Genomic DNA, 24,092 nt, shown 5'->3' on the forward strand with positions numbered 1-24,092 from the left:
ACAGGGGGGTGATCAATGACAGGCGGGTGATCACCCATATACACTCCCTGATCACCCCCTGTCATTGATCACCCCCCTGTAAGGCTCCATTCAGACGTCCGCATGATTTTTACGGATCCATGGATACATGGATCGGATCCGCAAAACACATGCGGACGTCTGAATGGAGCCTTACAGGGGGGTGATCAATGACAGGCGGGTGATCACCCATATACACTCCCTGATCACCCCCTGTCATTGATCACCCGCCTGTAAGGCCTCCATTCAGACGTCCGCATGTGTTTTGCGGATCCGATCCATGGATCCGTAAAATCATACGGACGTCTGAATGGAGTCTTACCAGGGGGGTGATCAATGACAGGGGGTGATCCGGGAGTCTATATGGGTGATCACCCCCCTGTCATTGATCACCCCCCCCCCTGTAAGGCTCCATTCAGAAATTTTTTTGGCCCAAGTTAGCGGAAATTTTTTGTTTGTTTTGGTTTTTTTCTTACTAAGTCTCATATTCCACTAACTTGTGTCAAAAAATAAAATCTCACATGAACTCGCCATACCCCTCACGGAATCCAAATGCGTAAACATTTTTAGACATTTATATTCCAGACTTCTTCTCACGCTTTAGGGCCCCTAAAAAGCCAGGGCAGTATAAATACCCCACATGTGACCCCATTTCGGAAAGAAGACACCCCAAGGTATTCCGTGAGGGGCATATTGAGTCCATGAAAGATTGAAATTTTTGTCCTAAGTTAGCAGAAAGTGAGACTTTGTGAGGAAAAAAACAAAAAAAATCAATATCCGCTAACTTATGCAAAAAAAAATAAAATTTCTATGAACTCGCCAGGCCCCTCATTGAATACCTTGGGGTGTCTTCTTTCCAAAGTGGGGTCACATGTGGGGTATTTATACTGCCCTGGCTTTTTAGGGGCCCGAAAGTGTGAGAAGAAGTCTGGGATCCAAATGTCTAAAAATGCCCTCCTAAAAGGAATTTGGGCCCCTTTGCGCATCTAGGCTGCAAAAAAGTGTCACACATCTGGTATCGCCGTACTCAGGAGAAGCTGGGGCAATGTGTTTTGGGGTGTCATTTTACATATACCCATGCTGGGTGAGAAAAATATCTTGGTCAAATGCCAACTTTGTATAAAAAAATTGGGAAAAGTTGTCTTTTGCCAAGATATTTCTCTCATCCAGCATGGGTATATGTAAAATGGCACCCCAAAACACATTCCTCAACTTCTCCTGAGTACGGCGATACCAGATGTGTCACACTTTTTTGCAGCCAAGGTGGGCAAAGGGGCACCTATTCCAAAGAGCACCTTTCGGATTTCACAGGCCATTTTTTACACATTTTGATTGCAAGGTACTTCTCACACATTTGGGCCCCTAAATTGCCAGGGCAGTATAACTACGCCACAAGTGACCCCATTTTGGAAAGAAGACACCCCAAGGTATTCCGTGAGGGGCATAGTGAGTTCCTAGAATTTTTAATTTTTTGTCGCAAGTTAGTGGAATATGAGACTTTGTAAGGAAAAAATAAAAATAAAAAATCATCATCATTTTCCGCTAACTTGTGACAAAAAATAAAAAGTTCTATGAACTCACTATGCCCATCAGCGAATACCTTAGGGTGTCTACTTTCCGAAATGGGGTCATTTGTGGGGTTTTTCTACTGTCTGGGCATTGTAGAACCTCAGGAATCATGACAGGTGCTCAGAAAGTCAGACATGCTTCAAAAAGCGGAAATTCACATTTTCGTACCATAGTTTGTAAACGCTATAACTTTTACCCAAACCATTTTTTTTTTTGCCCAAACATTTTCTTTTTATCAAAGACATGTAGAACAATAAATTTAGCGAAAAATTTATATATGGATGTCGTTTTTTTTTGCAAAATTTTACAGCTGAAAGTGAAAAATGTCATTTTTTTGCAAAAAAATCGTTAATTTCGATTAATAACAAAAAAGTAAAAATGTCAGCAGCAATAAAATACCACCAAATGAAAGCTCTATTAGTGAGAAGAAAAGGAGGTAAAATTCATTTGGGTGGTAAGTTGCATGACCGAGCGATAAACGGTGAAAGTAGTGTAGTGCCGAAGTGTAAAAAGTGCTCTGGTCATGAAGGGGGTTTCAGCTAGCGGGGCTGAAGTGGTTAAAATAACCTACCTTTCAAAACTGAAGTGAGTGGTGTAAAAAGTCACACATTTTTGTTAAAAAAAAAAGGTCACAAAAGCCCCCATTGTGGGATTTTTGATGGCAGTATTCTGGAGTGTGGGACTTAAGTAATTCTCCCCATAGATTTCATGGACCTGTCATAAAACTGTGTCCCTGAAGCAGTGCTACAATCTATCTACAGTAACTAGCCTGCTTGCTGATGGTTTCCATGTAGCTGCCTTATTTTCTACACTGTACACGGTGAAAAGGAACAGAAAAATAAGTGGAAACATCCTAAAAATGTATAACAGAAGTGAATCCAGGCTGGAGCATCACTGGGAGCCCAGAGGACGGGGAATAGGAATGTACAGCACTAACAGTCTATTATGTGCCCCGAAGCGCTGATGTTGTGGAACTGGAAATGTGAGTACAGCCCAGTACGTCGACGCACGGCCCCTGTGGTTGGTTCACGCTTGTACCGTCCTGTACGGCTGGTGTAGAGCCACGGATCAGTCGGCTGACTACTGGGTATCGCCGTCTTTATGGTGTAAATCCTGGAGAGACTTCTATAGAAGGAAGTCTCTGACATAGTGTTTCCAGTACGGTTATGTCGTCCTGTACTGGTGCAGTCACACATACTGGTAGCAGTCAGCAGGAGACCAGCTGAACCTGATTATATACTGAAAATCCATTACCAGTTTGTTCAGTGTCAGAATTATAACCGACTATCAATCAAGAAGCAGGAGGGGGCGCTCTAGCCCAGCTCCTGGAGAGCCCGGGGCCCATGTACTGGATACTCTGGCGATCGCCCGTGTGGTTCTATATGTGCTCCGTGCCTTCTGTAATAAATATGCAATCCTCTTTTGGAAACCAAAATTTCGTAGTCATTGTAACATCTATTACTCCCTGAGGGGAAATGATACGTGATACAGCTGCTACAGGTTTCCAAGATGATTAGAAGTTTTTGGAATAAATTGCAGGTTTTATGTAAAATTTTCCCCAAGGGGAATAATGGAAGAAATGCGGAGTTCACATCTGCGGTCAGCCTTTCCGTTCTTCTGCTCCGTTATAGGGAAGGAGCGATTTGGCACATAAGGCTGAGTTCACACTTCAGTTATTTGGTCAGTTATTTCCATCAGTTAGGCTGGTTTCACACGGGCGTTGCAGGAAAAGGTGCGGGTGCGTTGCGGAAAAATGCGCGATTTTTTCCGCGCGAGTGCAAAACATTGTAATGCGTTTTGCACGTGCGTGAGAAAAATCGGCATGTTTGGTACCCAAACCCGAACTTCTTTACAGAAGTTCGTGTTTTGGCTTAGGTATTCTGTAGATTGTATTATTTTCCCTTATAACATGGTTATAAGGGAAAATAATAGCATTCTGAATACAGAATGCATAGTACAATAGGGCTGGAGGGGTTAAAAAAATTAATAAAAAATAATTTAACTCTCCTTAATCCACTTGATCGCGCAGCCCGGCATCTCTTCTGTATTCTTCTTTGCTGTGTACAGGAAAAGGACCTGTGGTGACGTCACTCCGGTCATCACGTGGTCCATCACATGAACTTTTACCATGGTGATGGATCATGTGATGACCGGAGTGGCGTCACCACAGGTCCTTTTCCTGCACACAGCAAAGAAGAAGACAGAAGAGATGCCGGCTGCGCGAGCAAGTGAATTAAGGGGAGTTAAATTATTATTTTATTTTTTAACCCCTCCAGCGCTATTGTACTATGCAGTCTGTATTCAGAATGCTATTATTTTCCCTTATAACCATGTTATAATGGAAAATAATAATGATCGGGTCTCCATCCCGATTGTCTCCTAGCAACCGTGCGTGAAAATCTCACCGCATCCGCACTTGCTTGCGATTTTCACGCAGCCCCATTCACTTCTATGGGGCCTGCGTTCCGTGGAAAACGCATAATATAGTGATGCGTGAAAATCACCGCTCGTGTGCACAGCCCCATAGAAATGAATGGGTTAGGATTCAGTGCGGGTGCAATGCGTTCACCTCACGCATTGCACCTGCGCGGAATACTCGCCCGTGCCACGTTCGTTACTTCTATTACACTGGAGCAGGAAAACGGAAAATGTGCTGCATGTGTGACCTGTCCCGTCAGCGGAGATTGTGCGGATCATTATTTTTTCTTAATTTATTGTAAGAGAATCCGGGGGTGAGCAGAACAGACCTGATTCAGTCCGACATTGGTTTGCCTCCCTTTAAGACGCCTTCACACGCAGCAGATTTTGCAGATATTTTTCGGGACTGAAAATTGGCTCCATTCATCTAAATGGGGACGTTTGTGCAGCAGGCGCAAGGGTTATTCAGGTGAATGGAGCCGACCGCCCCTGTAATGATTTGTACTGGCGGCGTTATGTCAGTGCAATTCATTACAGCGGATGTCGGGCACGGACACACTGCATTATACATGATTATAATGCTGTCAGGTCTAGGAGGGGAAATCCTGACCCCTCGCAGTGAATTCGCTCAACTGACACAATGCTTCTCTGGGAAAAGGATATGCAGAATATCTCAATGTCTGGTACCACCAGCTGGAAGGTAGCTACCCTAGAAGTAAATGTCAGTGCATCGCTACACCCTCGTAAACCGCACCAAAATTTGGCACAAATTGGTGCCATTTGGAGCCCATTGGTTCATCTTGTTCTTGAGAAATCCTCTGCCCCTTACTCAACAAGTGGGCATGGCTTACCAGTGTGGCCTAAGTCAATCGTGCTACATTTCTGCCGTAAAATTCTGTCTAACACTAAGGCCCCTTTCACACGGGCGAGATTTCCGCGCGGGTGCAATGCGTGAGGTGAACGCATTGAACCCGCTCTGAATCCGGACCCATTCATTTCTATGGGGCTGTGCACATGAGCGGTGATTTTCACGCATCACTTGTGCGTTGCGTGATAATCGCAGCATGCTCCTCTTTGTGCGTTATTCACGTAACGCAGGCCCCATAGAAATGAATGGGGTTGCGTGAAAATCGCAAGCAATTGCGGATGCGGTGCGATTTTCACGCACCGTTGCTAGAAGACGATCTGGATGGGGACACGATCATTATTATTTTCCATTATAATATGGTTATAAGGGAAAATAATAGCATTCTGAATACAGAATGCATAGTAAAATAGGGCTGGAGGGGTTAAAAAAATAAAATAAAAATGTAACTCAGCCTTAAACCACTTGTTCGCGCAGCCGGCTTCTCTTCTGTCTTCTTCTGTGAGGAAAAGGATCACAGGTCACAGGCGTAGTGACGTCACCACAGGTCCTTTTCCTCACAGATGAAGACAGAAGAGCTGTCGGCTGTGCGAACAAGTGGATTAAGGTGAGTTAAATTTTTATTTTTATTTTTTAACCCCTCCATCACTATTGTACTAAGCATTCTGTATTCAGAATGCTATTATTTTCCCTTATAACCATGTTTTATAAGGGAAAATAATACAATCTACAGAACACCGATCCCAAACCTGAACTTCTGTGAAGTTCGGGTCTGGGTACCACATTCAGTTTTTTATCACGCGCGTGCAAAACACATTGCACCCGCGCGATAAAAACTGAACAACGGAGCGCGATCGCAGTCAAAACCGACTGCAATTGGGTACCTACTCGCATGCATCGGGACCTAATCCGGACACCCTCTTGTGAAAGAGGCCTAAGACAACCAGCAGCTGGTAGAGAGTGAGAGAAAAGTGTCTGACCCTGCGCCAAATGTATCGCCCAAGCCCCTGTGATAAATCTGGTGCCGTTCTAGATACCAGTCTAAGCTTGGCCATCTACAGGGTAAGGCCTCATGCACACGACCGTTGTTTCATTCCGTGTCCGTTGTTCTGTTTTTCGTGATTTTCTGCGGACCCATTGACTTTCAATGGGTCCGTTGAAAACTCGGCTAATGCACTGTTTGTCGTCCGTGATCCGTGGTTTCAGTCCGTCAAACAAATATAACCTGTCCTATTTTTTTCACGGAAAACGGTTCGCAGACCCATTCAAGTCAATGGGACCATGAAAAAACGCGGAGGCACACAAGATTGTCAACCGGGCGTCTTTTTCCTATCATTTGCACGGCAAACTTGACTTAGATTATTTTTTTTACTTTCCTTCTTGTCTGGAGATCCTCCAAAAATAAAGGAAGACACACGGAAACGGATCACGGAACAACGGAACCCCATTTTGCGGAACGGAACACAACAACGGTTGTGTGCATGAGGCCTAAGGCTAGTTTCATACTAACAGTAAATTCTTCCGACAGGCGGTTCTGGTAGAGGAAGATATCCTCTCTGGCATAGCCGGATGACTATAACGGGGCTTGCACTGCAAGCAGAATGCTGGAAACAAGCCGAATCCCTGCCTGGTCCATTATAGTCAATGGGCTCCGGCGAGGTCGGGTAGTATACGGCTATGCCAGATAGGGTGTCGTCCGGCAGGCTGTTCCTCTGCCAGAAACATTTACCGTTAGTGTGAAACTAGCCTTAGTAAATCTGGGCCAATGTTCGACCTTTTAAACCGTTCTTGAGACGTAACTTTTTGGAAGCGAAGCTAATTTGCCTACCTTATTAAATTATTTGGGGCATCCATTAGGCCTCATTCACCCAACCGTATTTTGGGTCTCTGTCCGATCTGCATTTTTTTGCACATGGGCATGGACCTATTAAAGGGATTCAGTCGCCTAGATTTTGCATGTAGAGCTGTTTGTAGGGTCTGATGCCAGTACACGGATGGAAGACCAGGTGGGCATTTACGCCAGGTGTACAGGCGCTCTCACAAAGTCCTATGAGTGACATCGGGGGAGCTAGGGGGGGACCTTGGGATGCCGGGCGTTGCTGGGCTCCAGAGACTTTAGGAAACAGCCCCTTGGGGTCTTTTCAGAGGTAATTTGCATATTGCATATCTGAATAAACTACAGCATTTCTGTGTGTGGCAGAGGTATATTGCGGACGTGGTATAGGAGATCCGGCAGACTATAAACTGCTCTGTGTGCAAAATCTAAGAATTCCTGTCATTTCTGTGGGTTGACAAAAAATGCAGACTGCACACCGATATCTTCCGTGTACTGTCCGCATCCATGCAGCCGTTCCGCAAATTATAAAACATGTCCGTTTTGCGGACAAGAATAGGCAGTTCTATTAGGAAAATGTGGCATGCATGCGGACCGTATACCTATTTTGTGGATCGCAAAATACATACAGACGTTTGCAAGAGATTTTCGGAGACTTATATACTGATGACCTATCGTCTGGATAAGTCATCAGTATCTGGTCGGTGGGGTCCCAGGGGTCGAGCAGCACCACGGATAGGTTAGGTCCTCAGTATTTGAATCTTGGAAAACTCTTTTAAGCTACTTTCACACTAGCGTTTTTTGTGGTTCCGTCATGGATCTGCAAAAACGCTTCTGTTACCATAATTCAACCGCATGCATCCGTCATGAACAGATCCTGTTGTATTATATCTTCCATAGCCATGACGGATCCATCATGAACACCAGTGAAAGTCAGTCGGGGATGGATCCGTTTTCTATTGTGTCAGAGAAAACGCATCCGTTCCCATTGACTTGCATTGTGTGTCAGGATGGATCTGTCTTTCTCTGCAGCACATCACAGACAGAAAAACGCTGTTTGCAGTGTTATTCTGTCCGCGATGGGAGCGCAACCAAACGGAACGGAATGCATTCTGGTGCATTCCATTTCGTTCAGTTCAGTTTTGTCCCCATTGATAATGAATGGGGACAAAACTGAAGCATTTTCATCCGCTATTGAGACCCTATCACGGATCTCAATAGCGGAATTGAAAACGCTAATGTGAAAGTAGCCTTAAAAGGAAAGGCCGAGTGGTTACCATAGGGGTCCATTCACACGTCCGCATGCATGGGTCCGCATTCGTTCTGCAAATTTGTGGGACGGGTGCAGACCCATTCATTTCAATGGGGCCGCAAATATGTGGACAGCACACCATGTACTGTCTACATCCGCAATTCCGTTCCGCTGCCCCGCAAAAAAAGATAGAACATGTCCTGTTGTCCGCAGCCATGGACAAGAATAGGCATTTCTCTCATAGTCCTGGCCATGTGCAGTCGGCAAAATGCGAATCACACATGGCCGATGTCCTTGTTTTGCGGATTTTTTTTTTTAATGTATTGAACTTTTATCCTACCGTCGCGTGTAGAGGCAAAAATGAAAAAAGGAAATACTCGTCTAATGTTCACAAAAAACATAAAGTGAAAATAAATGGATGTCTTATTGAGGAGCAGCGACTGCTGACTGGCAGGCTTGCCTACAATGACTTCATAATTGCTGTGATGTCACCATCTCCAGAACTGGCGGTGGCGTGCACTACAGTTGCTTAGGAACCATGGCTCATATTGTATGGACATCTTGTTCTTATACATTTGCACTGGTGCGTGTGACTGCGGCGTGGAATCGATCCCAGAGTCCGAATCTGCGTGAAGATTTTCCATGCAAATGAAATCCGTTCCAAACATATGCTTGTTATCTCGTAGCAGCAAATTACTAGGACGCTCCCCGCCGGCAGACTCCCGTACCGTTACAGGGAAGAAATCCGCACACATGTCATGAGAAGCATTAATCACTGCTGCTTTTGGGAATATTCGGTAATGACATTTTTAGCTTTTTTGGCTAGGATAGTAAAATAAAATGTCTTCATACAGCAAAACACACATAAAACTAACACCTGTAGGCTCCGCAGCACACGTTTACACCGGCCTGTAAAAATGCCAGGATTATGGGGTGTGGACTGCAAAAACGGATACGGTCGTGTGCATGAGGCCTAACTCGGCTGGATGATAAATGTGGTGCAGGGACGGTCACTTTTTCTCCCTCTCTGTACTAATTATTGGTTGGCTTACTTTGAGAGGTGGTTATATAAAGTTATCCCCTGGGAGATAACTATTAGATTGGTGGGGATCCTACTCCTTGGGCCACCAAGAATGGGGGCCCCCGAAATGAACGGAGTGGCAGCGACATTAGATGGGAGTTCCAGAGATGCAGGGTATGGTACTGCTTGTGTATCTCCAGAACTGCCATAGAAATTAATGGAGCATCTGTGCACATGCCTGACTTGTCGCTCAATGGGGTACAGTACCCCCATTCTCATGATTGATGGGGGTCCCAGGAATAGGACTCCCATCGATCAAATAGTTATCCCCTGTCCTGTAGCAGCCAGGATTCTGCTGTTTTACTCAGCAGAGACCCCAAGGCAATGTCCATGATTGGGTGGTATTGCCGATCTTGGACATTTAACTTATCAGATGCCCTTATCAGGTGTGACCACGGCATCTGAAAGGCTTTTCCGTGGCACGATATGCTCCTGGGGCTTGAACGGCTCTCCCTCTGGGCTATCTGGGAAGCCGTTCATTCACTGTGGGAACTTTGAGCAGTAGAAAAGGTCTGAGGCTACCCTTCTAAATATTTTTTTGAATGGGGGACCTTAAAGGCTATGTAAACCGTTGGGGGCAATATTTTTGTATTATTGCATTACACTTATTTTGAGCTAAAGATAATTATTATTATTTAATTTTTTTTTAACAAGTCTCTTTTTATTGAGTTTTTTGAGAATAGATAAAGATGATTTTTTATTTTTTTTTTCAATTGGTCTTTATTAACAATATGGATCCCTTTTTTTTTTCTGTACAGAGCTGAGATGCTCTACTAGCTGCCTGTGGATATTTAGTCTTTTGCGTCATCTGAGGAGCAGACGGGCTCCTTATCTCTGACCTCCTAGACCCTCATTAAAGCTCAATCCTTATCTTACGGATAACAATGTGGCTTAAATAAGTGTTTATGACCCCTCAGTAGTTTAGAGATAATTTTATTACATGACCTGCACAAAGTGAAAGTTCCAGTCACACAGTTGGGCTACTTTCACACTTGCGGCAGAGTGATCCGGCAATCTGCATGCAAACTGATATGGATGTGGATCTGTCTTACAAATTCATTCAAAGAACAGTTCCATCTCTCTGGATGTCATCCGGAGAACCGGATCCGTTATATATTTTTTGGACATTTTTACCAGTCTGCACATGCGCAGACCGGAAGGATGGATCCGGCACTAATACATTTCAATGTAAATTAATGCCGGATCCAGCAACTGATCCTGAATTTTGGACGGAGATAATACTGAAACATTCTGCGGTATTTCCTCCGTCCAAAACGCCGTTCAGTGACTGATCTGGAGACGTCCTGATGCATCCTGATCGGATTGCTCTCCATTCAGAATGCATGGGGATGAAACTGATCAGTTATTTTCCGGCATAGAGCCCCTAGGACGGAACTCTGTGCCGGAAAAGAAAAATGCTAGTGTGAAAGTACTCTTAGAAAAACAGTTAACCCTTTGTGACTGAACAGTGTTTTGGTGTCCGCTTGACGAAACTGAGCCAAACGGATCCGTCCTGACACACAATGTAAGTCATTGGAGACGGATTTGTTTTCTATGACACAATCTGGCACAATAGAAAACGGATCCGTCTCCCATTGACTTTCAGTGGAGTTTATGACGGATCCGCCTTGGCTATGTTACAGATAATACAAACGGATCCGTTCATGACGGATGCATGCGGTTGTGTTATTGTAACTGATCCGTTTTTGCAGATCCATGACGGATCCGCCCAAAACGCGAGTGTGAAAGTAGCCTTAATAAATGATATGCAATGATTAAAAAAAATTGACTCTAAAGGTCTACATAGCCTTTAATCAAACATTTTGCGCCACTTTTCTGGCATGAAAATGTTGCATGCTCTTAATTTTACCAAATTGTGCAACATTTTGTGGGTTGCACCAAAATTGGAGTGAGAATTAGGCCTCATGCACACGACCGGTTTTTTTTAAGGTCCGCAAAAACGGCGTCCGTAGGTCCGTGATCCGTGACCGTTTTTTCGTCCGTGGGTCTTCCTTGTTTTTTGGAGGATCCCCGGACATGAAAAATGAAAAAAAAAAATCTAAGTCAAGTTTGCCATTGAAATGATAGGAAAAAACGGACACGGATCACGGACACGGATGACAATCGTGTGTGCATCCGTGATTTTTCACGGACCCATTGACTTGAATGGGTCCGTGAACCGTTGGCCGTGAAAAAAATAGGACAGGTCATATTTTTTTCACGGCCAGGAAACACGGATCACGGATGCGGCTGCCAAACGGTGCATTTTCCGATTTTTCCACGGACCCATTGAAAGTCAATGGGTCCGTGAAAAAAAAACGGAAAACGGCACAACGGCCACGGATGCACACAACGGTCGTGTGCATGAGGCCTTAGACTGCAGTCTCAGGACTCCTACAGACACGTATTTTTTGTACTGGCGTTTTAAGACAGTTTCCTGGCATTTTTACTACCATGCTGTTATTTTTAAATTGCAGCAATGTCTGGGAGTGGCGTATTTTTTCTGATGTTTTCCTGTAGAGTAGGAAAACTAAATTTAATGGCTTGGAAAAGTTTCAACGAAAAGATGTCGGGAGACCTTTCCCGTAAGTAGAGCGGCGTCTATTCCCATGCTGGTCTTCACCCCCTCTGCCAGCCTCTGCAGAACAGACGGACTTTACATTTGTCTGAATCTGCGCCATCTTCCTTGCTGGTGTATAAGACCATTTTCTACACTTAAAACAGGCGTAGAAAATGATAAATGAGACGGGCCGGTCGTCTCGTCCACGCCCCGCCCCCCCCTTTTTACCTGGCGTGAGCAGCAGAAAAGGGGAAAAAGTGGCGTATATCTGTTCGTAAATGACCCCCGTAGTGTTGCAGAAGCCTTATCCTTGAGGCTCGTTCACACGAACGTGTGCTGCCCATTGCCTTATTGCGGACCGTATTTGCGGATCCGCAATACACGGGCACCATTCTGTGTGCATTCCGCATGACGTATGCGGACCCATTCACTTGAATGGGTCCGCAAATCTGGAGGTGCGGAACGGAGCACTACGGAGTGCTTTCTAGGGTTCCGTTCTGTGCCTCCGCACCGCAAGAAGATAGAACATGCTCTGTCTTTTTGCGGAACGGAGGGATCGCGGACCCATTCAAAAGAATGGGTCCACCATCCCCATGCGGCTGGGCCACGGTCGGTGCCCGTGCATTGTGGACTGCAATTTGTGGACCACAGCATGGGCTTCACACGAGCCCTTAGGCCTCTTGCACACAAACTTATTTTTTTTTCCCATTCATGTTCCGTTTTTTTGCGTTCCAAATACTGAATGTATATGGAACCATTCATTTCAATGGATCCGCAAAAAAACTGAAGATACTCCGTATGCCTTCCGTTTCTGTATTTCAGCTTTTCCGTTCAGAGATGGAACATGTCCTATTATTGTCTGCATTACCAACAAGGATCGCACTGTTCTATGAAGGGCCAGCTGTTCCGTTCTGCAAAAAACTGAATGCACACGGACGTTATCCGTATTTTTTTTTTTGTGGACCGCAAAATACTGAAAAAGCCATGCAGTCATGTGCAAGAGGCCTTTGTCAGTGGGGCACATGTACTAAGGGACTTGAGACTATTTGTCTATGTACTTTATTAGTAGATAGACATCCCCTTTAAATCCCTCGTTGTGTGACTCTTGCGTAGCTACGTCCTTCACATATCGCGCGTCATAGCACTGTGGCCCGGCTTGTACACCGGATATCACAGGTACAGGTAGTCAGTTCTGTGCTGGTGCCTGACCTGGTATTACCTCTTGTGGATGTGCACTGCAGATATCCCCTGGAAGAGACATTTTAGGGGTCTGTCCTCCCTCCACTCATGTCACATGACGGCGAGGAGCACGTTCCGAAATATTTATATCTTCCTTGAACAATGTGTTTTGTTTTTTCCCATTTACATTGTCATGCTGTCTACCCAAATGTATGCAATTTAAGAGACCCAGAAATAAACTCCCGGCCCAGGATGACGCGGGTTTGGGATAATTTGTACATGTCGCTGTTCTGAGTAATATTGAGGTCTTTACTAAGTAGTGATCATGCTGTGTGCATGCTGAGAGTTGTAGTATCAGAACAGCTGGAGGGCCGCATGTTGCAGGTGACTGCTGAGAGCAGCTGTATCCTGCAGAGCTGGGCGAGGTGACGAGGTCCGACTGTTTGCTCTCTGTCCTCGTCATTGTTGGCAATGGCAGGCGGCTCCATGTTACCGTACTAAAGTCAGAGACCACCCCTTCATCTACCTACTTTCCAGACTAAATGGCTTTCGGGAAAATGGAAAAGTTCTATATTTAACAGAAAATTATACAGAAGCCTAAATATACTAAATATAATATCCCGTTTTCCTCTACTTCATGTGACTGCCCTTTTACTATTTGCCTCCTGTAGTCACCACCAAGCTCAGTCTTACCATAAATACACAGCAACAAGTTCTCCCCTATCCAGTGGCTAGATCGGTGGGGGTCCAACCACTACGACCACCACCGCTCCATTCATCTCTATGGGACTGTCGGACTGGGCTATCTGCGTTGCTCCTATAGGCTTTGAATGGAGCGGTGGTGGGCATGCTCGACAAGTGCTCTGTTCAAATGAAGGACAGGGTCCCCAGGGCTGGATGATTAATTGAAAAACTATATATCAAAATGCAGCCTGATTAATCGACATGATCTTACCCACGTCTATTACTTCAATTGTTCTGGATACAGCCGACACTGCTGTACTCTAGATGCTTGTGTCAGATTCCTTCACATATCCCAACTGCGTCCCCCGTCCAACTGCGTCCCCCGTCCCTTGAATTGCGCTTCGGGTGTCTCCAGGACAGAGAGGAGGAAACCATGATGCATTGTGGGGATGTGTTGTGTCTGTGTGTCCTGGGTGCTGCGTGTCTGTCCTGTGTCGCAGTCCCCCTTCTGGTCCCCTAGGGGCGTGGCCACCAGATGGGGACCTGCATAAATACGGGCGGGTAGCCCTCAATAAAGGTTCAGTTCTTCTTGATCCCTCAAAACGTAGCCTTGTCTCGTTATTGGAGGGAATTGCTGTATCACGCTGGGGATTGCTATGCTCGGCATATTCCCTGGAGCTTTAATCTCTTTCTTCGTGTCCCGGATACCCTCTCCTGGAGGAGAGATCTTTCCCACACGGTCCTGAATGCTGGAGGTTCATTCAGGGTGGAAGGAAGACGGCGCGGCTCCAGTTAAGCTACGGCGGTTGTGGTGTCCAGTGCGGTGCTTGTGGTCCTCGGCGCAAGCTAGGAAGCGTACATTAAAGGAAGGGGATCCGTTACAATAATATAACTGGCTATTATACTGGTAATATAAAATATAACTAATATTACTAATCTAAAATAAAACTGTATATTATAAAAGTAGGCTACTTTCACACTAGCATTTGGGCTTTCCGTTTGTGAGGTCCGATCAGGGCTCTCACAAGCGGTCTAAAACGGATCAGTTTTGCCCTAATGCATTCTGAATGGAAAAGGATCCGCTCAGAATGCATCAGTTTGCCTCTGTTCCACACACAATGTAAGTCAATGGGGACGGATCAGTTTTTACTGACACAATCTGGCACAATAGAAAACTGATCCGTCCTCCATTGTCTTTCAATGGTGTTCAAGACGGATCCGTCATGGCTATAGAAGACATAATATGTACAGCGCTATGGAATGAATGGCGCTTTAATAATAATAATAATAATAGTGCTGGATCCATTCATGATGGAGGCATGCAGTTGTATTATTGTAACGGAAGCGTTTTTGCAGATCCATGACTGATCCGCAAAAAGCGCTAGTGTGAAAGTAGCCGTAACTGTATATTATAAAATAACTATATATAACTGTGCATGATAAAAAATATAACTATATAATATAACTAACTTTAAATATAACTGTATATTATAAAAATAGAACTGTATAATATATAAAGAAACGTGGGTTAGTCAACACATCCCAGTGCGCAGGTGCACGCTGCCATGGCTGAAAACACAGAGAAAAAAAAATAGACAATGCAGCAGCGCCCTGCATACCAGATAAAGTACAATAACGCCATGGCCACAAAAAATATCATAGTGCTAATGCTACGCTTATTTTATAAAGTGTGATGCTTGGCAAATGCATTTTGTACTAAACCATTTGAGCCCGTCTGCCGTACATCAAGGCGATCTCTGTAAGACGGGTCCTAACACTAAATACTACCTGTTATGCGCCATAACTATGTAACGGTAACTGTATAGTATAAAAATATAGTATAAAAGGTAAATCAAAGCAGTAATATACTAATAATATTTCAGACCAGTAATAACACTAATAACTGGCCTTCCGGTGACTTGTCGAGCAGATCATTCCACAAGAATTACACTTTTGCCGTCTGAAGTCGTCCTCTTCCTCCATTCAGTACAAATGGCACAGCTGCTATGGCAACCAGAACATGACCGGTCGGTGAGCGTCTGCCATACAACAGCCTGTGCTTGTCCTGGAGAGAGTCGGTGCGGTGACAAGTCACATCTAAATATAAACTATTAACACAGGCCGCGGTCTGCTCCTGCTCCTTATAGGCGCCTTCTGCTTCGTTTCTTATTAAGGCGGTTTCTGTAATAGAAATCGGACCTGGTCCATGACTGTAATGTTTACATAGGGTACTGGCAGCTGAAGACATCTGTGCTGGTCCCATGTTCATATGTGTCCTCATTGCTGAGAAAAATGATGTCTTAATATATGCAAATGAGCCTCTAGGAGCAACAGGGGCGTTGCCGTTACACCTAGAGTAGAGGCTCAGCTCTCTCTGCAACTGCCGCGCCGCCTGCACTGTGATTGACAGGCCTGTCCATGTCAATCAAAGTGCAGAGGTGTCACTGTGGGGAGTGGGGGAAACCCCCCACCGTGCAGTGTCAAAGGGTATCAGCCTGGCCAAAAGGAGTAATAAGGGAGCAGGTCACCTCCTACAGCGTCCCTAATCCTCTCCCTGACTCCTCACCGTATGAGCGGACCCCGATGGTAGGACGGCTCATACTCTGGGTTCCTAGAGACCCTGAGTCGCCCTGGTAATCCCTCACCAAGGAGCAGGGAAGAGACTACCTGTTCATCCCAGTCTTCGAGGAACAGGAGTCTCTATCTGAGGCCAGGCTGCAAGGAGAGGGGAACACATACAGCATATGGAGTTGGCAGGTAAGCGAAACCCATAACACACTTACCTGCCACAGACACACTGACCGGAACCCGTGCACAAGTGCTGCTGTCCACACCAACATAAAAGGACACAGCACAAACCACACAGGAACCCAGGATACCCATAGCTGCAATAAACGTGAGACAGGGGAATGTCTAGCAAACATGCTGGACACCAAACAAGACATACAACACCCTGAACATAACCCACTCCATACAAATAGGGACAGGAAGGGAAGGAGACACCGGGATAACATGGATGACCACAAGGGTGGCCCTCACTGGACAGATGGAACACCCTGGACTGGAGCAGAGCTCCAGCACCAACAACAGCTGAAGTACCACTGACTCCAGCCAGGAAACCACAGAAGATGAGCCAAGTGACCACACCCAATCAGGGATTTAACCCTTACAGCACCAGAGGGAGGCTACAACTTAAAGGGGAAGTGCACACACAAGCATACCAAACACGTTACCACTGGCAACAGCATGCGTGGCAACCATGTCACAGCAATCACCCAGAAGGCTTAGACACTGCCACGCATGCTCTCACAGCAACACATTGCCGCGGGCAACCGCAAGTGTGGCAACAGTGTCACAGCGTACACCAGAGGCCGTGACAAGAGGGCGCGGCAGTTGCAGAGAGAGCAGAGCAGGTGTAATGGTAACGCCCCCGTCTCTCCTAGAGGCATATTTTAATATATTAAAGCATCATTTTTCTCAGCAATTCGGGCACATATGAACATAGGGCCAACACAGATGCCTTCAGCTGCCAAGAGCACATACAACAGGGTACAAAACTGCTGACAGATGCCCTTTAAAGGAACCAGTCATCTTGGATATGCCATTTAAACTACCCAAAGTACCTTTTTCATTCACTTATGGAGCTCTGTGAGTAGTTCTTGTTGCGGTTTTATGTCTAGTAAATGTGCTGAAAATCCACTTTTCATCCTCTAAATCCCACCATATCTGAGCGTGTTCAAGAAGAGGAAAGAACATCCGTCATGCCTGTGCCATACAGGAGCCCGAGAAAGCTGAGTGACAACCCATGTGGGGGCTATAATGGCAGCCAGGTTTGTTGTCACCCAGGTCAGTTCCCTGCAGGTCTGATACAAGTAGTAATTGTTCCCCGAGTTACACCCATTGCAGGTTTCCATCCAGACAATGACGTATGACTTGAGGGTCCGTGTCATCTCTTCCATTGCATCATTTTCCTCTGTATTTCTTGGGATCACAGTACAGGCTTTCATGCTCTGGTCCGACGTGTGCTCAGAGATATACAGCTACAGGCCCTGCTGTTACTGTGCTTCTCCTGTAGGCACTGTCCTCATTACGCTGCGGTCACACACAGCCTTGGTTTTAGCATTTGTAGCTATTCTTCAGACCGCAGCATGCTCTGAATATAGCCATTTCTTCTTCAAATTCAGGCTTTTTTTTTTTTTTTTTTTTTGCAGAAAAATGCCAGGAAAGAAGTAAAAAACAAATCCAGAGCAGGCTTCAACACACACCTCAAGGGTGAAAAAAGCCACTACAAAAAAAATTATATGTCCTATTTTTTATATTTCCCATAGACTTCCATGCAACATAAAGACCGAATAGGCCAGCAAAGAAAAAATCCCTGGACCAAAAACTTTACTGTGAAGTGCACTCTGCACTGAACAGCTTTACAGCCCCGCCCCTCTGCTCTGAGTGACCGCTGTAGTGGTCTCCTGATTGGATGCTACAGCTGTCATTCAGATCAGAGGGGAGGGGCTCTGAAGCAGCTTCGTGTAGAGAGCACTTCACAGTGAAGCTCCGTCTCCCCACAGTTTTCAGTTCTGCTCTGACTCCCGTTTCTGCAGTCCGCAGTATTGTGACCAGAAGATTCCAGGATGCAATGCGATAAGACATCATATTCTATCCCCTCTGGGTTGCGACATCTTATGTTGAGTGGGGAAGGTCCTGTGGAGGAGCGTGCACTGTATGATAGTGCTTAAAGGGACTGTCCACTTTTTACTGTTAATGACCTGTCCTCAGGATGGGTTCATCAATATCAGATCGGTAGGGGAACGACTCCTGGCACTCCCGCCGATCAGCTGTTTTGAAGAGAAAGCAGTGCTCGTATGAGCGCCGCCTTCTCTGCTTTGTTTACATACTCGGTGAGCAGGTGAAATTACAACCATGGTGTCCCCATTTACTTTACTTGAACAGGAGACATCCCATACAAGTGAATGGGGACACCATGGTTGTAGTTACACCTGCTCACCACTGCAAGTGCTGCGGTGAGCAGGTAAATAAATAGAGTAGAGAAGGCAGCGCTCATACAAGCGCTGCTTTCTCTTCAAACACCCAGAACCTCTGCCGATCTGATATTGATTACCTATCCTAAGGATAGGTCATCAATAGTACAAGTGGACAACCCCCTTAAGGTCCTGCAAGATGCCATGTTGAGATGAGATGTAGGCTGCAGGCACTTACTAAGGGCTTCCGGGTCTGTGTGGCCTCACCACAAAAGAGAGGACATTTCCTATTTTTACTTCATGTTGCTGACCACTGACCCATTGAAGTAAATGTCTCTGCACCAGGATGCGGTCTGCACACGGCCAGTGTCTGTGTTTTTTGTGGATTCACAAAACGGACACAGTTGTGTAAATGGACTATTATTAGCTGAAACATTTAATTTTTGCTGCAGTGTGTGACTTAAGTTTACGTTTTCTACATCTTTATATGTCTGATGTATTATCAGTGCTTTGTGGACACTCTGGTGACCAGCCCTTGCTCAGTCAGGAAAAAACATGGGCCATCAAAGAATCATCTCTTAAATATCATTCGTATAGAGGGCACAGAAGGAAGAAGACATGGTCTTGAAGAAGCCTGAGCAAGGTCATAGCGGCTGTCATCTCCAGAGGGACTAATGACCTGGTTAGAGAAGGAGCTGTTTTCTAGAGACGCGTGCGGGCGACTCTCACGCCTGGTGGAGGAGGTGTGAAGGGATGTGCATTTTCACCGAATACTAGCGATGAGAACAGTGCTTGGCAGGATATCTATTAAAATCAGCGGGCGCTGTGCCGTCCTCCTGGGTGAGGTTTTAGGTTCTAACAAAGGGGAAATCTAAGTATTGGCTACACAACCCCTTTGGCCTCCATCCTTCTGTAGGGAGCGCTGATCCTTTACGATGTGACTGCCATTCCTTTGCCACGCTTCCTTTTCATGCTTGGTTGAAACACATACTTGGATTATTGACCAATTTTGATGCACCTCCTAGGGATACACCGCCATATAGTGTGAACATAGGGTGTTCTGCATTGCTCAACACAGAAAAAACCACCATGAGGAAGTACAATGCAGCCCTCGGCTACAACAGGTCTTCCATGATAATGCCTAGCTGTCAAGTTATGCATAACTGTCAAGGATAGTTGACAGGTCCTTTTTAACCCCTTAAAGGGGCTGTCCTACCATTTTTTAAATTTACCTCATTTGTAGTTTTCTCTTATCCCCCATGCTTGAATTCTACTTTCTAGTTTGTCATGTAGGCTAATGACTTTAGAATAAGGCAGTTCTGATAAATGGTGGCATAAAAAGTGATATAACATCATCTGTTGGGCAGGATACATTTATACACTAATTTTTAGAACTCTCAGACTAGCAGGACCCGGCTTGTTCGCTCCCCGGCCTCCGCTCCATGTAATCTTCCTCTTTGACGCCGTTTGGTCCCGTTGCGTCACGTGACCATATAACACGAGCAGACTGTAACGGACGGCGAGTGTTGAACCACTGTGCCAACTAACCAGTTTGACTTTGGGCTAAACTTAAAGGGGTTGTCCGGGTTCAGAGCTGAACCCGGACATACCTCCATTTTCTCCCAGGCAGCCCCCCTGACTTGAGCATCGGAGCAGTTCATGCTCCGATGCTCTCCTTTGCCCTGCGCTAAATCACGCTGGGAAAAGGCATTTTTTTGAGATCCGGTGACGTACTGGGCTCTCCAGTAAAACCGCTAGGGCAGCGCCAAAGCCCGAACACACTGCCAGGCGGAAGCGCGCATGGCAAAGGCGAGCATAGGAGCATGAACTGCTCCGATGCTCAAGTCAGGGGAGCTGCTGGGGTGAAATTATGGGTATGTCTGGGTTCAGCTTTGAACCCGGACAACCCCTTTAAGGGCGTTGTCTTGGCGGTTCCCTTCTTTTCATCCTTGTACAGGCATCTGGACTTCGCTGCAGGGAACCAACCTGACCACTACCTCCTGGAGTAGTCCTGGTGTAGTTGGCTGCTGATCCCCGGGGTCAGAACCACCAAGTAATCAGGCAAAAGGCTTAGTCTGTGGAAGTTCTGGGCAAGCAGAGTACTTGAGTACTAACCATTCCAAGCATGGGGTAGGTTGATTATGTGCATAACCCAGATAGCAATTCCAATTTCGGGGAAGATGGCAAGGAGCAGAAACAGAAGACAGCCTAGGTACAGTATACGGGTAGTCAGACAAGAGTTCACACCTTTGCTGGTTACTAGGAAGTTACTGCACAACCTGTTTAAAGTCATTTCCCCTCTCGCAGCCGTCATCCTGATTGTAATCGTTCTAACAAGGCTCACTACCAAGTTTTATAGCAGTGGATTATGAGAACTGCAGCGTGCAACTTCCCTGATTGGGAAATTATACTCCGGAAATTCAGATTTAAAAGGGGACAGGATGTCTGGTATTCAGTTCGGAAGCCCTTTCAAGATCTGAGTAGATTTTGGGAATAATATCTGACATTCTGTAGGTGAAGGACATCCTTGTGGAGCCGGTGAGTCCTAGAGCCGGCACATCCCTGAGGCTGTGGACAATAGCTGACTATACCTTGCTATGGGCTCCAGTCATTGTGTAACTACATATGACATTTACCACAGGGACATCGGCATCGAGCATGAGGCAAGATCAATGGATGTGAATAGCCTTCTTGTCCAGATAGAGCATCTCGGCAGAAAACAGCCTTGTGTAATATCTGCTCCAAGACTCCGACAATTGAGGGTCAAGGACACCAGCAGAATCTGTCGACCTCTGGAAGCATTTCCGTGCCTAAGGAAATTGTTGAATGATACAGTCTATAGAATATACAATTTCTATGTGCAGCAAAGAGCTGTAGCAGAGCTGAATACCCGATAAAGGGAATGTGTCATCACAAATGACCTATTGGTTAAATCATATTTTTGTTAAACATATTTTTAGTTTGTTAAAAATCATTTTTTTATTTTTTGATTTATTTTTTTATTTTTATTTTTTATTCCATGTACCTGTCATTATTTAAAAATAATCTGAAAATCATGCAGTTTTCACACTGGTCACTAGGCCCTTGTATCTGCAGGCTCAGCTGTAACATCTGTAGGCAAATGTGCTGCAGGATACCAGGAACCTGTATACATCCATGCCCAATCTTATCTCATCTTGTATTCAGGCTGGAGGCCGCACCTCCTCTAGGGTCCGGGCTGGAGGCCGCACCTCCTCTAGGGTCCGGGCTGGAGGCCGCACCTCCTCTAGGGTCCGGGCTGGAGGCCGCACCTCCTCTAGGGTCCGGGCTGGAGGCCGCACCTCCTCTAGGGTCCGGGCTGGAGGCCGCACCTCCTCTAGGGTCCGGGCTGGAGGCCGCACCTCCTCTAGGGTCCGGGCTGGAGGCCGCACCTCCTCTAGGGTCCGGGCTGGAGGTTCCCAACAGGGTCCTCCATTAATTTGTACTGTTTTCCCCAATAATCTTCTCCTTTCGCTCTAATATTGTAATCACTTCCATATGTCATTGTTACATTCACACATAGGATGTTTCATTCCTCAAACTCCTTCTTGGTGCATTATTATGTTTCCGGTGATTGTATTAGGCCTAGTAACCAGTGCAGAAATTAGATTTATTTTTTTTTTTTTTTTTTTTTAAATATAAACATGGAAAATGAACTAAAAAAAATAAATGCTTAACATAAAAACATAATCATTTTCTAAAGCACATTCCCTTTAGGATACTGCAGTCCTATGTAAAACCCTTTCCATGCAATGTACACCACACTACTGTCAGAAAGAAATGTGTGATAACAGTGGTCTATAGATTGCATTCATCTGTTAGGCAAATATACAGTTGCAAGAAAAAGTATGTGAACCCTTTGGAATGATATGGATTTCTGCACAAATTGGTCATAAAATGTGATCTGATCTTCATCTAAGTCACAACAATAGACAATCACAGTCTGCTTAACCTAATAACACACACAGAATTAAATGTTACCATGTTTTTATTGATATAAGAAATAATAGCAAAGACAGGTGCACTCTGCGGTCGTACTAAACCCTCAAACTTATTTTAAAATTGAGAGATTAGCCAACATGTCCTACGGTGTAGGACATGTCTGAGCCCGAGCACCGCGCCAAGGTTTCTCAAGTAGCTGGGCCTGGGCCATATCAGCCAGTCTTGAGTGGGACTCGCAGACTCCTCCCTCCTCCCATTGCTAGAATGGTTACATGCTGGAGGTAACTGGTGAGTTGTTTGTGAGTCGGCCTCATGCTCCTGTAATTCGCCCACTGGCTCCTGGTATTGCCCACATGGCACAGGTAGGTGAGTGTTAGGTCCCGAGCTATTTGAGAAACCTTGGCGCGGTGCTCGGGCTTAGACATGTCCTACACCGTAGGACATGTTGGCTAATCTCTCCTGTCTTTGCTATTATTTTGTTATATCAATAAAAACATGGTCACATGTAATTCTTTGTGTGTTATAAGGTTAAGCAGACTGTGATTGTCTATTGTTGTGACTTAGATGAAGATCAGATCACATTTTATGACCAATTTGTGCAGAAATCCAGATCATTCCAAAGGGTTCACATACTTTTTCTTGCAACTGTAGATGAGGCTCAGTTCTCATCCTGAATTTTTTTACCCTTCCGCAGTGCATGCTGGGAAACCTAAGGGTCCATAGCCCCCCATAACACAAGATCCCGAGATAGATTGCTATTGTGAGTGCATATTGGGGGTTGGAGTTGCTTACAACAGCTAGAGAGCCACAGATCGCTGACCACTGGCATATAGCCTTATTTATATGGATATGGTTGGATAGTTATGTAGTATGAAGGTGGAGTGCCCCTTTATACAGCTAACTTGCCTAATGTTTCTTTTTCTCATTTTCAGATTGTCGCGCTTTGTTGCCACCCATGGCGTACACGTACAGCTCCTCGTCTGCCGCCCCGGTCGGATCCCAGTACTGCGTGTGCAGAGTGGAACTGTCTGTTTCCTGTCAAAACCTCCTCGATCGGGACGTAGCCTCTAAATCTGACCCCTTTTGCGTCTTACTCTTGGAAGTAAATGAAAAATGGACTGAGGTAGTGTAATGAATGTGAAATGTCCATCTAGATCATGTAGCATTGGGGAGTTATTGATCACAGTTCATACAGTGGCTGCAGTTCTGAGAAATGAGACTTTCCATGAGCGGTATTAAGTGGCAAGAAGCAGGGTTTTAATGCCTCTGAGGATCAGAAGGTGACCTTACTCTTCACGTGCTTGCGTCTCATGGCTCAGAAAATGTTTTTTTTTTTTCAGTTTTTGCTGTGTTTGCCATAATGGAACTTAAACTTGAGATTCACAACACATATGATGGTTGTCCTGTAACCCTTCCTTCTCGGTGCGCGACCATGCAAAGTCTATGGGACTGTCAGAGACAGAGGAGTACCGAGTCAATCCCATAGGCTTTCAATGGAGCGGCAAGGCACATGCTCAACTGCTGATCCAGTTAAAGGGGTTGTGCACCTTTTAAAGGTAGTGGTTTTTGTAACCCCCCCCCCCCCCCTTTCTGGGGAACTGTGAAAGGAAGCATACTTACCTGCTTCCGAGCTCTGGCTCCTTCGCTCCCTGGCCTTGCCTGCTCGGCTCCCTGGACAAAAAAACCTTCTTCTTGT

General features: G+C 45.5%; 1 protein-coding gene across 1 annotated transcript in view; it reads left to right on the forward strand.

Moving 5' to 3' along the window:
* CPNE2 (copine 2) overlaps nt 1-24,092 on the forward strand; it is an 83,614-nt gene that overhangs the window by 6,385 nt on the left and 53,137 nt on the right. Inside the window, exon 2 of the mRNA XM_044270870.1 lies at nt 23,329-23,519. Coding sequence (XP_044126805.1) covers nt 23,352-23,519 — 168 coding nt within the window. The 5' untranslated portion in view covers nt 23,329-23,351. The remainder of the gene's footprint in view (nt 1-23,328; nt 23,520-24,092) is intronic.

Source organism: Bufo gargarizans, chromosome 10 (assembly GCF_014858855.1).
Source record: "Bufo gargarizans isolate SCDJY-AF-19 chromosome 10, ASM1485885v1, whole genome shotgun sequence".
NCBI lineage: Eukaryota > Metazoa > Chordata > Amphibia > Anura > Bufonidae > Bufo > Bufo gargarizans.